The 17,062-nt window shown below is 42.1% G+C and overlaps 1 protein-coding gene across 2 annotated transcripts in view; it reads right to left on the bottom strand.

The window, feature by feature from the left end:
• Positions 1-17,062, bottom strand: part of btbd10b (BTB (POZ) domain containing 10b) — a 112,180-nt gene that overhangs the window by 32,457 nt on the left and 62,661 nt on the right. For both annotated transcript variants that reach the window (XM_059976187.1, XM_059976188.1), the window contains 2 exons: positions 15,767-15,960; positions 6,444-6,729 (listed from right to left, as the gene is read on the bottom strand). In XM_059976187.1, the coding sequence (XP_059832170.1) occupies positions 6,444-6,729; positions 15,767-15,960 (480 nt within the window). The remainder of the gene's footprint in view (positions 1-6,443; positions 6,730-15,766; positions 15,961-17,062) is intronic.

Below are 17,062 nucleotides of genomic sequence, written 5' to 3'. Positions count from 1 at the left end.
GAAAAAAGAATACAGGGAGTTAGGAGGAAGCTGAGAAGCAGGACCTCAAGAGTAGTAATCTCCAGATTGCTGCCTGTGACACGCAACAGTGAGTAGAGGAATAAAATATGGTGGTGATAAATGCATGGCTGAAGAATTGGTGCGGGGCCGAGGATTCAGTTTTCTGGATAAGTGGAGAATTATCCTCTGGAGCAGGTGTGACCTGTACAGAAAGGATGGGTTACACTTGAATCTGAGGAGGACCAATATTCTAGCGGGCGGGTTTACCAGAGCTGTTGGGAGTGGTTTAAACTAACATGGCAGGGGGATGGGAACCAGGATGATAGAGCTGAGGATGAGCCAACAGGTTTACAAGTAGATGAAGAATGTAACATGAATGTAAGGAAGGACAAGCCAATGACTGGGTACAAATGCAGACAGAACAAAGAGTGGAGTTGTATCAGAGGCAAAATTCAAAAGGGCAAGGAATGCAGGACTGAAGGTGCTATATTTAAATGAGTGTAGCATTCAGAAAAAGGTAGGCAAGCTTTCAGTGCAATTAGAGATTGGTCGGTGTGACGTGACCATTACTGAATCGTAGCTGAAAGAAGGCCTAGCTGGGAGCTTCACATCAAAGGATATACCCCTTGTACTGAAAGGACAGGCAGGAAAGCATAGGCAGTGGTGTGGCTCTGCTGGTAAGAAGTGGAATTACATCTTTAGAAAGAGGCGACACAGGGTCAGAGAAAGTCGAATCTTTGTGGGTGGAGTTAAGAAACTGCAAGGGTTAAAAAACCCATGATGGGAATCATATATAGGCCTCCAAATAGAAGTCAAGATCTGGGTTGAGACTGCAAAGGGAGCTGGAAAAGGCATGTAATAAATGTAATGACACAATTGTAATAGGGACTTCAATATCCAAGGGGATTTGGAAAATCAGGTTGGTGCTGGATGGCGAGAGAGGGCATTTGTTGAATGCCTAAGAGATGGCTTTTTGCAGCAGCTTGAGCCTGACCCCATGTGGGGAAGGGCCATTTTAGATTGGGTGTTGGGTAAGAACCTCGATCTTATTAGGGAGCTTAACGTAAAGATCATAAAATGATTGAATTCATACTGCAATTTGAGAGGGAGAAGCTTAAATCAGATGTATCAGTATCACAATTAAATAACAGAGGCACAAGAGAGGATTGGAGGATGTTACTGGCAGGGATGTCGGCAGAGCAGAGATGGCTGAAGTTTCTGGGAATAGTTCACAAGGTGCAGGATAGATAGGTCTGACAAAGGAAGTAGAGGAAGTGGCTGACAAAAAAAGTTGGACTGCATAAAAGCCAAGGGAAAGGCACATAATGTAGCAAAAGAGCGGGAAGTTGGGAAGCTTTTAAAATCTAACAAAAAGTAACTAAAAAAAGCAACATGAAGGAAAAAGATTAAATATGAGGGCAAACTAGCCAATTATATAAATATATTATGTTTTTTCAGTTATATAAAGAGTAGAAGGGAGGTGAGAGTTGATTTTAGACCACTGGAAAATGATGCTGGTGAGGTAGTAATGGAGGACAAATTTCACGTCACACGACGGTGATAATAAACATGATTCTAATTCTTACAAAGAAATGGCAGATGACCTTAATGGGTACTTTGCATCTGTCTTCACTGTGGAAGACACTAGTAGTGTGCCAGAGGTCCGTGAGTGTCAGGGAGCAGGAGCGAGTGCCATTGCTGTTACAAAGGGAAAAGTGCTAGGCAAACTCAAAGGTGTTAAGGTGAGTAAGTCACTTGGACCAAATGGACTACATCCCAGAGTCCTGAAAGCGGCTACTGAAGAGATAACAGCGGCATTGGTCATGATCTTTCAAGAATCACTAGATTCCCGCATGGTCCCAGAGGTCTGGAAGATTGCAAGTGTCTCTCCACTCTTTAAGAAGGAAAGAAGGCAAAAGAAAGGAAATTATAGGCTAGTTAGTCTAACCTCAGAGGGTGGGAAAGTGTTGCAGTCCATTATTAAGGATGAGGGTTGGGGTACTTGGAGACTAATGATAGAATAAGTCAAAGTCAGCATGATTTCTGTAAAGGGAGATCTCACCTGATAAATCTGTTAAGAATTCTTCGAGGAAGTAACAAGTAGGGTGGACAAAGGAGAGGCAGTGGATGTCATTTACTTGGATTTTCAGAAGATATTTGATAAGGTGTCACACATGAGGCTACTTAACAAGATAAAATCCTATGGCGTTATAGGAAAGGTACTGGCATGGATAGAGGAATGACTGCCAGACAGGAGGCAGCGAGTGGGAATAAAGGGGACTTTTCCTGTTTGGCTGCCAGTGACTACTGGTGTTCCTCGAGGGTCAGTATTGGGATCACTACTTTTCACATTGTTTATAAATAATTTAGATAATGGAATTAATGGGTTTGTGGCAAAGTTTACGGATGATATGAAGATTGGTGGTGGGGTAGGTAGTGCTGAGGAAGCAATGTGATTGCAGAAGGACTGAGACAAATTGGAAGAGTGGACAAAGAAGTGGCAGATGAAATACACTGTTGGGAAATGTATGATAATGCATTTTGGCAAAAGGAACAATTGTGCAGACCATTATCCAAATGGGGAGAATGTTCTAGTATCAGAGGTGCAGAGGGACCATGCAAGTCTCATGCAAGACTCCCAAAAGGTTAATTTACAGGTTGAGTCTGTACTGAAGATTGTGGTGTAATGTTGCCATTTACTTAAAGGGGAATAAAATATAAAAGCAAGGAGATAATGCTGAGCCTTTATAAGACATTAATCATGCCTCACTTGGAGTATTGTCAACAGCTTTGGGGCCCAATTCTCAGAAAGGATGAATAGTCATTGGAGAGAGTCCAGAGGAGGTTCACAAGGATGATTCTGGGAACAAAGGGGTTAACATATGAGGAGTGCTTGGCAGCTTTGGGCCTGTACTTGCTGGAATTTAAAAGAATGTGGGGGTGGAATATTTCCTAAGGTGGGGGTATCCAGAACTAGAGGGCATAGCCTCAACATTCAGGGGCAACCATTTAGAACAGAGGTAAGGAGGAATTTTTTTTAGCTGGAGAGTAGTGAATGTGTGGAATGCTTTGCCACAGACTGCGGTGGAGGCCATGTCCATGGGTATACTTAAGGCGGACGTTCTGATCGATCAGGGCATCAAGGGATATGATGAGAAGGCAGATGTATGTGATTCAACACGGGCAAGTGTGAAGTGATTCACTTTGGAAGGTTCAACTTGAAGACAAAATGCAGAGTTAATGGCAGGATTGTTAGCAGTGTGGAGGAACAGAGGGATCTTGGGGTTCATGTGCATAGATCCCTCAAAGTTGCAGAGCAAGTTGATTGAGTGATTACATTATTGAGGGATTGAGTTCAAGAGTAGTGAGGTACTGTTCCAACTCTATAAAAACCATAAGACATGGGAGCAGAATTAGGCCATTCAGCCCATTGAGTCTGTTCCACCATTCCAAGTCATTTATAAAAATCACAAAGAGCAGAGGTTCCAGCACAGATACCTGTGGAACATCCCTTGTCCCCGACTTCCAGGCAGAATACAGTTCATCTACCACCACCCTTTAACTTCTGTGGGCAAGCCAATACTGAATCCATGCAAACACGGTTACTTGACTTTCTGAATTAGCATACTGTGGGGAACCTTACCAAACACCTTACTTACACCAGATCTACTACACTACCTTCATTCATCACTACCTTCCTCAAAGAATTCTATCAGGCTCATGAGCATGGCCTGCCCCTCACCAAGCCATAATGACTATCCCTAATCAGACTATGCTTCTCCAAATGCTCATAATAGTTTTCCCACCACTGAACATTCTACAGGCATTCTGCTAAACAAATTCATGACTGCACACAAGTTTCTTGCTTTCTCAGCAACTCCATTAGTATAACTTCTTTTTCCTTCATTTGCTATCTGTTTTTCCTTTAAATACACCCGTCTCTTACCATCAACCATTTCCACTGGCAATAAGTTCCATATTCTCATAACTCACTGGGTAAGAAAGTTTTTTTGAATTTCCTTATCTTTTTGTGGCTCACTGGTTAGAGGCTGCTGCATAACTTCAGTGACCTAGTTGAACCCAGGTCACCTCCACTTGAACACCTTATCTCCAGAGTTGTCTGTGTAGTCTGCCCATGCTTCATGTGGTTGTGTTGGCTTTCCTGGGTGCTTTGGTGACCTCCCACATGCCAAGGACTTACTGTTATGATGTATCCCCAGTATAAAGTTGGTAGCAGAAGAATCAGAGAATGATGGCCATGTGTGACTTACAGGGAAATAAATAGGGAATGGGATTCATACGAACATTTTCAGGGCCGGCATAGACCTGAGGCAACAACTTCTCTCTGTCAAAGGCGGTATAAGTTTACTTAATTATTTATTTATACGTAAGATGGTAGGTGCATGGAACACACTGCCACAGGTGGGGATAACAGCATCGTGCTAATCACTATGCTACTGCAGTTCCTGTGGCTCAGGACCAATGCGAAAGAAAGTCTGATTCTGCAGGTGCAGGGAGTGAGGGGAAAAGCATTAGAGAAAACCCAGATAAGTGATCAAATTTGAAGACCGAATATAATATTAATGGTAAGACTCTTGGCAGTGTGGAGGATTAGCGATATCTTGGGGTCCGTGTCCATAGGTCACTCAAAGCTGTTGCAGAGGTTGACAGTGTTGTTAAGAAGGCGCAAGGTGTGTTGGCCTTCATCAATCATGGGATTGAATTCAAGAGCCATGAGGTAATGTTACAACTATATAAGACCTTAGTTAGGAGTTCTGCCAGCATTTTGTGCTTTTATTTACTTGAAGTACTGTGTTCAGTTCCAGTCACCTCATTACAGGAAGGATGTGGATACTATAGAGAGAGTGCAGAGGCAATTTACAAGGATGTTGCCAGGATTGGAGAGCATGCCTTATGAGAATAGGTTGAGTGAACTCGGCCTTTTCTCCTTGAAGCGACAGAGGATGAGAGGTGACCTGATAGAGGCGTAAAAGATGATGAGGGGCATTGATCATGTGAATAGCCAGAGGCTTTTTCCCAGGGCTGAAATGGCTAACACAAGAGGGCACAGTTTTAAGGTGCTTTAAGTAGGTACAAGAGGGATGTCAGAGGTTAAGTTTTCCACACGGAGAGTGGTGGGTGCATGGAATGCACTGCCAGCAACAGTGGTAGAGGAGGAGACAATAGGGTCTTTTAAGAGATTCTTAGATAAGTGCATGGAGCTTAGAAAAACAGAGGGCTATGTGGTCAGTTTCTGGAGTCGGTTACATGGTTGGCACAACATTGTGGGCCGAAGGGCTCGAAATGTGCTGTGGATTTTCTATGCTCTAGAACTATAATCGCAATTGCAATGACAGGCCCATACAATTTCACATTTCATCAGACAGGAGAAAGCAGAGAAAAATTTCAGGAACTAGTGTCTGGTGGAGCTCTACAGGTGTGGGGGCCATCTCTGCTATCTAATGACACAGTGAGTTAGATGACAGATCAGGGTTTATGGACAGGGATGAGGGGGAGTTGCTGGAAGTAAATGAAGAGCCTGGGCAGGAGTTCGGCACTAGGTTGAAGCACTCTGCAAATGAACATCCACAATCCCAGATGTCTTGTTGCAGGCACTGAGGAGACCAGTGATCCCCAGGGAATGGATAAATATTTGAAATGGAAAAGGCAATAATACATCGGAGCAGAATTAGGTTATTTGGTCCATCGATTCTGCTGTCATTCCATCATGACTGATTTATTCTCCCTCTCAACCCCATTCTCCTGCCTTCTCCCCATAACCTTTGCAACCCTTACTAATGAAGAAACTATCAACCTCCACTTTAAATATACCCAATGACTTGTCCTCCACAGCCACTGGTGGCAATGAATTCCACATATTCACCACCATCTGGCGAAATAAAATTTGTAAGTCCTTCTATTTCTGAGGCTGTGCCCTCTGGTCCTAGTCTCCCCCACTATAGGAAACACCCCCTGCACATCCATTCTATCTAGGGCTTTCAATATTCAATAAGTTTTAATGAGATCCATCCCCTCTTTCTTCTGAACTCCAGTGAGCACAGACCTAGACCCACTCATACTCTAACCCTTTCATTCCTAGGATCATTTGTGTGAACCTCCTCTGGAACCTCTCCAATGACAGAACATCCTTATTTAGATAAGGGGCAAAAAAACTGCTCACAATACTTCATACGTGGTCTGACCAATGCCTTTGGTCAAAAGGATTTGCACAAAAAGAGCAGCGATAGCATTAACATGACTTCTCTAGCATAAGCAAAATAGACCAAATAGCATTTACATGGTTAGGTGGTTACAAGCATACGGGAACACAGCTTCGGTTTCAGGGTTTGGATAACTATGTTGCGGTTGTCACTCTTTTGCAGAAATACATGAGGTTCCAAGTGGAATATTTTGTTCAGAAAAGACTGGTGGATGCTGCTTACCTGCCCAGCATTGTGTTCGGTTGTGCTGTGAAGATGGATGGATCCACAACGAATCTGGTGTTGTCAACAATGAGCGTCACTCGCTCTGAAGTGCGCACGCTTCGAGTTCCTTCCTTTGGGTTTTCGTACACAAAAACCATCTCTCCTCCTGATTTACAAGTTCCATCAACACTGGACTGGCTGCAATTCCGGCTGAGGTTGCCAATGATACCAGAGCCGTTTGGGGAAGCCTTCTGAAGACGAGGGCTACTGGGCCGTGAAGTAGAGATATGATCTTTTTCTCTGTCTGAAGGCAAAAATAGCACAGCAGAAATAACAAAAATATAACAGCATTTAGAAACCATCTCTTGTAAACCCCACAAAGACACACCCAACTCCTGCTCAATCTGTGTCAAACCCTCATCATCACAGTATGCAATTCTCCCAATGATGCTGGATGAAAGAGGCTCTCTGTTTAAGCAATTATGTGACTGGAACACACACTCATATGTTCAACAAGGAAATTAGTTTAGGTGAAGTATTTGAACACTCCGCAAATTTGGTAGAAGAATCGGGGCACAGGGGTTAGTGTAACGCTTTACAATTCCACGGACACAATTCCCATTGTCAATTCCCATTCTCTCTATAAGGAGTTTGTACATTCTCCCCGTAACCTCCTGGGTATCCTCCAGGGGTGTTCCAGTTTCCTCTCAAATTCCAGAGTCAGATGTGTTAGTAGGTTAATCGTCATTTGGGTACAAATGAGCACAGCAGCCTTGTTGGGCTGGAATAGCCTTCTATTATGCTGTATCTCTAGATCTAAATCAGAAATTAAAGTCAAACCAGATTCAGATGTATTTATTACATGTCCATTGAAACATCCGGTGAATCTGCATTAACAACCAACACAATCCAAGGCAGTCCATAAGTGTCGCCACATATACTGGTGTCAATGTAGCATGCTCTCCATCCACAGCAGAACACGACAAGCGACAATAAGTGACTGTTTGAGCAGGCCCATTGCCTCTGCCTGCTCCCTGCCCTACTGAACTCACGTCCACATACCTCAGGTCCATTCTATTTGCCTTGATTCAGTCCCTTCCCATCTATATCCTAAACACTTCATATACTTTCCATCTCCTCAACTTTGAATTCCCTGGTTCTGACCAGCTCATTTTCACCACGGATTTCCAGTCCCTATATACTTCTATCCCTCATCAAGAAGCCCTTAAAGACCTTCACCTCTTTCTCAACAAAAGATTCAACAAGTTACCCTCCACCATCAGCACCCTCCTCCTCTATCTGGCTGAGCTGGTACTCACCCTCAACAATTTCTCCTCCAACTTCTTCTCACTTTCTTCAAACTGAAGGGGTCGCCATGGGCACCTGCAGGGACAGCAGCCCCAGACATCCATGCTCAACCCATCTTCCCACGGCCTCAACAGCTGAGGCCATGCTATGTTGGTGCCAGAAGCACGGCGACACCTGTGGGCTGTCCCCAGCATGTCCTCGGACTGCGTCAGTCATTGACATAATAAGACAACAGAAACTAACAGTTTATGTTAAACTATAAGACATAGGAGCAGAATTGGGCCTTTCGGCCCATCAAGTCTGATCCACTATTCCATCGTGGCTGATTTATTATCTCTCTCAAAACCATTTTCCTGCCTCCTCCCTGTTGCCCTTTGACACCCTGATTAATCAAAAACCTATCAATCTCTACCTTCAATATACCCCATGCCCTGGCTTGCACAGCTTTCTGTAGCCAAGAATTCTACAGATTCACCACTCTCTGGCTAAAGAAATTTTTCCTTATTTCTGTTTCAAATGGATGTCCCTCAATTCTGAGACCATGCCCTCTGTCCAAGACTCCCCCACTATAGAACACATCCACTTCACATCCACTGTATCTAGACCTTTCAACATTCAATAGGTTTCATTCTTCTAAACTCCAGTGAGTAGAGGCATGTAGCCATTAAAGTCTCCTCATATGTTAACCCCTTCATTCCTGGGACCATTCTCATGAACTTCCTCTGGACTGTCTCTAATACTAGCATATCATTCCTTAGATAAGGGGCCCAAAATTGCTCACAACACTCCAGGTGTGGTCCGTCTTCTAAAGTTGCAGCTTTATATTCTTTCATTTGTATTCTAGTCCTCTTGAAATGTATGCTAACACTGCAATTGCCTTCCTTACCTGCAAATTAACCTTAAGGTAATCCTGCTCAAGGACTCCCAAGTTCCTCTGCAACTCTGATTTTTCAAATTTCTCCCCTTTTAGAAAATAGTCCACACTTTTATTCCTTCAGCCAAAGTGTATGAGCTTGAATTTCTTGATATTATATTCCATCTGCCATTTTTTTGCCCACTCCCCCAATCTAAGTACTGCTTCCTCAACGCTATCTGCCCCTCCACCTATCTTCGTATTGTCTGCCACGAAGCCCAAATCATTGACATACAACTTGAAAAGAAGCAGTCCCAACACTAATCCCTGCTGGATACCACTGGTCACTGACAGCTAACAAGAGAAGGCCCCAATAATTTCCACTCTGTGCCTCCTGCCTGTCAGCCAATCTTCTACCCATGGTTGTATCTTTCCTGTACTATCATTGGGCTCTATTTGTTAAGCAGCCTCTCATGCAGAACCTTGTCAAAGGCCTCTTGAAAATCCAAGTAAACAACATCCACTGATGCTCCTTTGTCTATTCTGCTTGTTATTTCCTCTAAGAATTCCAACAGATTTCTCAGACAAAATTTCCCTTTGAGAAAACCAGGCTGACTTTGGCCCATTTTATCATATGCTTCCAAGTACCCCAAAACCTCATCCTTAACGATGGACAAACATCTTTTCAACCACTGAAGTCAGGCTAGCTGGCCGACAATTTCCTTTCCTTCATCTCCCTTCCTTAAATTTTCCAATCTTCTGGAACCATTCCAGAATCTAGTGAATCTTCATTACTAATGCCTTCACAATCTCTTCAGCTACCTGGGGCGTAGTCCATTTGATCCAGGATACTTACCCACCTTCAGACTTTTCAGCTTCCCAAGCTTCTCCTCAGTAATAGCAATGCCACTCAGATCTATCCCAACACTCTCATATTTCTAGTGTTCTGCTAGTGTTATCCATAGTGAAGACCGACACAAAATACTTACGAAGTTCATGCACCATTTCTTTGTCCCCATTACTACATCTGAAGCTTCATTTTCCAAAGGTCCAATATCCACTTTTGTCATCCTTTTACTCCTTACAATTCTGAAAAACTTTTGGTATGCTCTTTGATATTATTGACTAGCTTTCTTTGATATTTCATCTTTTCTCTCCTTATGGCTTTTTTAATTGCCTTCTGTTGGTTTTTAAAAGACTCCTACTCCTCAAACATCCCACTGATTTTTGCTATATTATATGCCTTTTCTTTTGCATTTATGCTGTCAAATTCCATCAGAGGGTACAGCCTCAGAAGAGAGGGCCATTCCTTTAGAACAGAGATGAGGAGGAATTTTTTGAGCCAGGGCATAGTGAATCTGTGAACTTATTGTCACAGACAGTTGTGGAGGCTAGGTCATTGGGTAAATTTAAACCTGAGGTTGTTAATTTCTTGATTAGTGAGGGTGTCAAAAGGTTATGGGGAGAAAGCAGGAGAATGGGGTTGAGAGGGATAATAAATCAGCCATGATGGAGCAGATTCGAAAGGCCAATTGGCCTGATTCTAACAAAAACCTTGACAACTGGTCATTTGTACTCTATTTTGATATAACAGCAGCATCGGATATTACTTGTTTAATGTTCTCATGACTTCAGTCTGAATTGTCCTTGCATGGAGTCTGATCAGTTGTTAATGAGGGTATTCAACTCTAAGTTACACTGAATCTATCCATACTTTTCTAATGTTGCTTGGATAAATTACAATTGCAAAAATCTCTCGTGGCTGTACGACGCCACAAATAGTGGCTCTGATGAAGAAAGTAAACAGAAACCAAGTTTTTAAATAAGTGGCTTATAAATCTTGGAAACATATTTCAAAGTTATTACTTAGCACTGATGGTTTAGCAGTAACAGAATTGGGTATCATATAACTGAGGCTTGGAGTCAGTTAGCCATTTTGATGCAGGTTTCTGCAAAGGTAATAAAGGTAATAGCGTTGATTTGATTTCAAAACACCTTTTGGCAAATCGGATGGTGAAATACAAATCTACATACTCTGGGCTTTCTTTATTAAACAAAAGCCAAATGATATTAGTTCCTCTGAATCAGATGAAGACGTACACTCAGATATCGCTTTATTAGGTACACCTGCTCGCTGATGCAAATATCTAATTGACCAATGACATGGCAGCAATTTATGGAGAAGGAATGTAGACTGTAGAATGATTGTTGGTGTCAGGCGGGGGAGTTTGAATAGCTCAGAAACTGCTCATCTCCTGGGAGCTTGCAGAGAATGTTGTGAATAACTAAAACAAATCCAGAGAGAGAGAGCTCTGTGGGTGAAAACACCTGGTTAATGAGAGGTCAGAGAAGAATGGCCAGACTGGTTCAAGCTGACAGGAAGGCAACAGTAACTCAAAAATCCATGTGTTACAACAGTGGTGTAACAGGAGCATCACTGAATGCTCAGCACGTAAAACACTGACGTGGGTGAACCACAGCAACAGAAAACCACAAACATACACTCAGTGGCCACTTTACTAGGTACAGGAGTTACATAATAAATTAGCCCATGAGTGTACATTGAGGTAGTATAAAAGTTCAAAAGGAACAAATGCAGAATGTAGTGTTGTATTTACAGAGACTCCCTACGTTTATTGGGGACACTGTCACTTAATTGGATCAAGGGACTATTGCTGAATAGTTTCTAATTAACGCTACTCACGAGCACTTGTGTGGTCATTAGAAACTAAACTGCTTCAAGTGAATTTTTTAAATGACGTCAGTTGTGCGTACTTGTGTTCAAAAGCAGTGATTTTTGTCACTTATGGTGAGAAATAAACATTAAGACAATTTAGAACTGTTTGCTCAGTGGGGTTTCAAGCCTGGTGATGCCAGGAACAGCAAAGACTGAATATAAAACAATTTTACTATTTCAACAAATTAGGAACCACAAAGAATTTCAAGGTATCAGTTATCTTGAATATTACAATGAAAAGGAAGATTTGGAGAATGTAATCGTCAAAACCATTGTATGCAAGCCATCCATTATCTGCACTAGGCGTCTGTTTTGATATCGTTCATTTACCGTCAATCAAAAGAACACAGCAGCATACACAGGATGAATTCCTGTCACTAACTATGAGGAACTAATACAGTTTTATGCCACTGTAGTGTTCTAATTTGTTCTTTATTTTATTTAAATACACAATTTGTTACTTGGCAGTTTTGTCTTTTTTATACCTTTTTAACCTATTTCCAAGAAACTTCAGTTAAATGGGGCAGTCACCTAATTGGGCTAAAATGTACTGACCCCCCATGTGTCCCAATTAACTGGAATCCTCTGCACTTTCTAAAACAACGTTATTTTACTAAGGCCCTGTATTACACAGGACCATCAGCCAGCTTGTGCCTTGAGAAATTGGCATGATGTCTATGCAAGATCAATAAACAATTCACTTTTAAATACATAGAGAGGTCTTTATTCATCAAATTTGATTTACTGAATGCAGCTGGTCTTAAGCTCCCACAGCAGCAGTTTGTGGTTTGGCCTTGAAAAATATTCCTATGAAGACTTACTTCCACAATTATACATCATAACAGTTCACTATTGTATCTATTGAAACACAAATTGCTGATAATGTTAAATGTAGGCATTACAAATAGACTTACACTTCTGTTTGTAGACAAAATACAAATTTAGCCTTTAGATTCCAAGCTTGTTTTTGTCACTTTGATCATATGTTCACAGAAAATATTTCAATTTATCAAGGAAGATAATTAATATTTTCATACAATTATTTGAAGTACAGTTTTGTGAATTACTGTCATGTCTATTTCGGGTTTACAGACGAAAGTAATCAGGTATAATTGCTACGCATTAGCTCCAAGACATGAAAAATTCTCAGCAACACAGATAAAATGCTGGAGGAGCTCAGCAGGCCAGGCAGCATCTATGAAAAACAAGTACAGCCAATGTTTTAGGCTGAGACGCTTTGGCAGGCGTCTCACCCCAAAGTGTCAATTGTACTTTTTTCCATAGTTGCTGCCTGGTCTGCTGAATTCCACCAGCATTTTGTGTATGATGGAACAGCGGAGCAGACCTAATGAGCTAAATGAATTTTGCTCCTCTATTTTATGGTCTTATAGTTTAACACTTAAGACTTTATCCACTTTTTGTATTAATTCTCTACCTTGCAACTTCTGTTGCCCTTCAAATTGCAAGTCAGCCCATTGATGAAGAGATGCATAGAGATCTCTCTGCCAAATCCTGGCTAATTGAAGCTTAAGTGCTTCCAAGATGGGCATGATGGCACTGTTATACACTCTGACTTTGCACTTTCAGAATGAAAGCAGTGGAACTGAGTTTGCTACTTCTCTATTAAAATAAGGCTGTTGGTACAACAGTGAGAGAGTGGCGTAGATTTGGAAATGTATTGGAGACACAAGAGACTGCAGTTGCTGAAACCTGGCTACCCTCTGCCACCAGCAAGGTCTCGTCACCAAGGGTTTACTGTACTAATTAGGGGCCCCAAGCACTGCTGAGGATCCTTGCCACCCATTCTCTTTAACCCACTACCATCAGGAAGGAGGTACAGAAGCATCAGGATAAGGACTGCCAGACTGGGGAACAATTTCTTTCCACAGACTGTGAGACTAATGAAAACACTGCGAAGACCGAGGTCTCGTCACTAGGACAGCGAGCTATTTACTGTTCACCTGTGCTGTGCACAAGTGTTCTGAATGATATGTTTATTAAGCTATTTATGGTAATATTTTGTTCTACGTGCTGTGTGTAATATATATTTTGTGGGTGCTCCATGGTCTGGAGGAATGTATATATGTACAGTTGTATATGTATTTGGTTGCATATATGTACAGTCAGATGACAATAAACTTGAATTGAAGTTATTTAAAAAAAGCTGGTAGACAAATCAGTCCAGAATAAAGGTATTGACCCAAAAGGTCGACTGTTCCTTTCCCTCTACAGATGCTGCCTGACCTACTGAGTTCCACAAACAGCTTGCGATTTTAAAAATAAATTTTAGAAATACATCTCTTGCAGCAGCGAGGTCACTTAGCAGTTAGCACGAACACTTTACATTGCCAGTGATCACTGACTGAGGTTCAAGTCCCACTGCTATCTATAAGGAGTTTGTACATTCCCCCCATGATGTCATGGGTTTCCCCCCACATCCTATAAAACGTACCAGTTATTAAGGGTTAATGAGCTGTGGGCATACCATGTTGCTGCCAGAAACATGGCAACACTTGCAGGCTACACCATGGCATCCTGCAGGCTATGCCATGACAGTGTTGGCCATTAATGCAAACAACACATTTCAGTGTATGTTTCAACGTACGTGTGACAAAAAAACAAATCTTCATCTTCTTTTGCTTAAGAATCAATGGGGGGGGGGGTGGTAGGAAGAAGGGCCCCTCTGTTGGTCGGGGTCAACTGTGGATGTTGCGTCCTAACTGTCTACGTTGTGTATGCAGGCCGGAGCAGTACGACATGGAGAGCAAGCTGTTGCACATGTAGCAGCCACACCTCCAGCAGCTGATGAATCCAAAGGACTGACAGAGACAGATACAGTTCAGCACCAGTGGCGTCACAGCACTGAACTCAACGCAAGATTCCAGCTCCAAATATTTCCTTGGGGATTTACTCTTGAAGACTTCCCCGGGGGGAGGGTATAGTGACAAGGCATCGAGTAGTCCTTCTCTGAGATGAGTTGCCAACCACAGCTGATGGACCCATCTGCCTGAAGCGACTGGTTTTAAGGCATCGGTAACCTGCCTTGACCCCTCTTTCTGTCAGTAGAAACTGATTCGCCACACTGAGTAGCTAAGCCACACATGAAGGCCAGGAGCTGGACTTGGTTGTTAGAAACTATTTGAGATGCTCGCCATTGGGAGCATTCAATAGGTAGTGAGTCAGACCCCACCTAAAAGGATAGTAAATTTTCAAAAATAATTGAAGTAAATGAATAGGAAACATTTGAAGTATATGAGAAAAGAGAAAATCAAGGTGTGATTAATTGGACAGGTTTACCAAAACAAAAACTGAAGGGACATTTATTAGAATCCCATCAATGTTCAACTCGTGATTCTCAGATAGATCAAAGCAACTTTTAATAAAACACTGAACTGCAACTATAACTAATCTTTTGCTTGAAGGCAGTAGTTGTCAGGCAGCAGACAGACATCTTTCCTACCCTAATTCCCCTGAGCAGCATTAGCCTGTTTAAGTGAAGGATTTTGATACTTATCACATTTGAAGTAGGTAAGCCTGTCAAGCCCAACACATTGTTTCATTACTGGCAACTAATGCAGAAACTCTGAACTATTTTATCAGGAGACTCTCAGGGGTTTGAGTGTGCTGAAGACACTAATGTGAAACTGCAAGTGCTGTGCATTATGTCATCTTCAATATCTTTTGTTTTATTTAGAGAAACAGTGCAGAACAGTCTTCTGGACCAATGAGACACATCACTCAGCAACCCACCTCTCCCATTAACAAAGCAGGATGGAGAGTGGGGCTCTCATTCTCCTGTCACACTCTGCAGCAAAACCCACAAGATATAGGAGTAGAATTCAGCCCATCAAGTCTGCTCTGCCATTCCATCATGGCAGATTTATTATCCCTCTCAACCTCTGCTTTATATCTATCTGATCACTTGGCCTCCACTGCCGTCTACAGCAATGAATTCCACAGATTCACCACCCTCTGGCTAAGAAATTCCTCCTCGTCTCTGTTCCAAATGGGTGTCCTTCTATTCTGAGGCTGTGCCCTGTTTGGTCCTGCTTTCCACCGCCCCCCCCCCCCCAAAGGAAACCTTCCCTGCAAATACCTTTCAATCGATTTCAATGAGATGCTCTTCATTCTTCTAAACTCCAGCAAGTATAGGCCCAGAGCCATCAAATGCTCTCAAACATTAACTCTTTCATTCCAGGGATAATCATCAATTTCCTCTGGACTCTCTCTAGTGCCAACACATCTTTTCTTAGATAAGGGGCCTAAAACTGGAGGCCAAAACTGGCAACACCCTTGGCAAGTGAGACGAACCCTCAAGAACACAAACCCTGTCCATTTGTCAAAAGAAAAACAGGAAATGAACTTCAGCATATTTTGACTCACTGCTTATGTACAGAGAAATCAAAGCCTCAATAGTTACAACACAAGTAAAGTTCTGCTTACCACCATGATGCTGTCTGGTCGGTGAAGTAACATTCCTGATACAAGGTGTGAGCTGCCCTTCTGTCCGTTCATGCGACGAGTCACGTGATCGATCGCTTGACCTGCGCCTATCCCGCGACCGCTCATATCCAGTAGCTGCGTGGAGGCTCATTTTGCTAATTCGGGCCCCAAACTTTGGTGCGCGTGAAGGAGCGCTGAAAATCAAAACAATCTGGTCAGTATCAAAAAGAAAGCTACATGAGCTAGCTCCCATGATATTAAATTCAGAAGTCAAATGTACAAATATACTTTTGCTCCTTCAAATAGCTAAACTAATTTCCTCTTTGTACACTTTTAGTAACTGTTCTTTCTTATCAATGTCATGTGGTTTTGATGCCATTCATTACAATACCATGGTGGTACAGTTACCTTACAAGTGAATTTTGTATATTTTGTATAACAATGATAAAAATCGGCTGTAAAAACAGTTCAAAGTAAATTTATTATCAAAGTAATTAGATGTCACCATATACAACCCTGAGTAATTTTCTTCCAGGCATATTCAATAATCCTGTTCATTAGCCACAGACTGTCTGTATGTTGATAACTTATTCTGATCTTTGCATATATTTTTCCAAGGGATGCCAGGAGTTCAAAAGCCCTATTACCACATGAAACATTGTGATCAGCATGAACATCGATTTCTCTAGCTTCTAGTAATTTTTCCACCCTTCCCACCTTCTTTCCCCATTCCCCACTTTGATTCCCCATTTCCTTCCCTTTCTCCCATGGTTCACTCCCCTCTACTATCAGATCCGTCCGTTTTCAGTGTTTTACTTCTTCCACCTATCACCTCTCAGCTTCTTAATTTACCTTCCCCCAACACCAACCCACCTTCTGTTTCACCTGGTCTCACCTATCATCTGCCAGTTTATATTCCTTCTTCTTGTCCCACTTTCTTATTCTGTCTTCCACTTCCTTTCCAGTCCTGATGGGTCTCAGCTCAAAATGTTAACTGTTTATTCCACACCACAGATGCTGCCTGACCTCCTTCACCAGCATTCTGTGTGGGTTAATTGAGATTTCCAGCATATGCAGTAACTCTTGTGTTTGTGACTATATGAAACATATCTATGGAATTTATAAGCTGTTTATTTGTTAAACTGAAAATGGTATGGTATGAGGAAGGTGGCTGGTGATAGATTTTCCAAAGCACGCTGATGTCTGGTGCCCTGAATGTTCTCAAACTATTGCTAAATTTTAGAAATCTGTACACAGCAGATAAGCACAGAACAGGCCCTTCACCTTAAAATGTTG

The sequence above is a fragment of the Hypanus sabinus genome, chromosome 7, assembly GCF_030144855.1.
Source record: "Hypanus sabinus isolate sHypSab1 chromosome 7, sHypSab1.hap1, whole genome shotgun sequence".
Lineage (NCBI taxonomy): Eukaryota > Metazoa > Chordata > Chondrichthyes > Myliobatiformes > Dasyatidae > Hypanus > Hypanus sabinus.
This window is presented reverse-complemented; position numbering and strand designations above follow the sequence as displayed.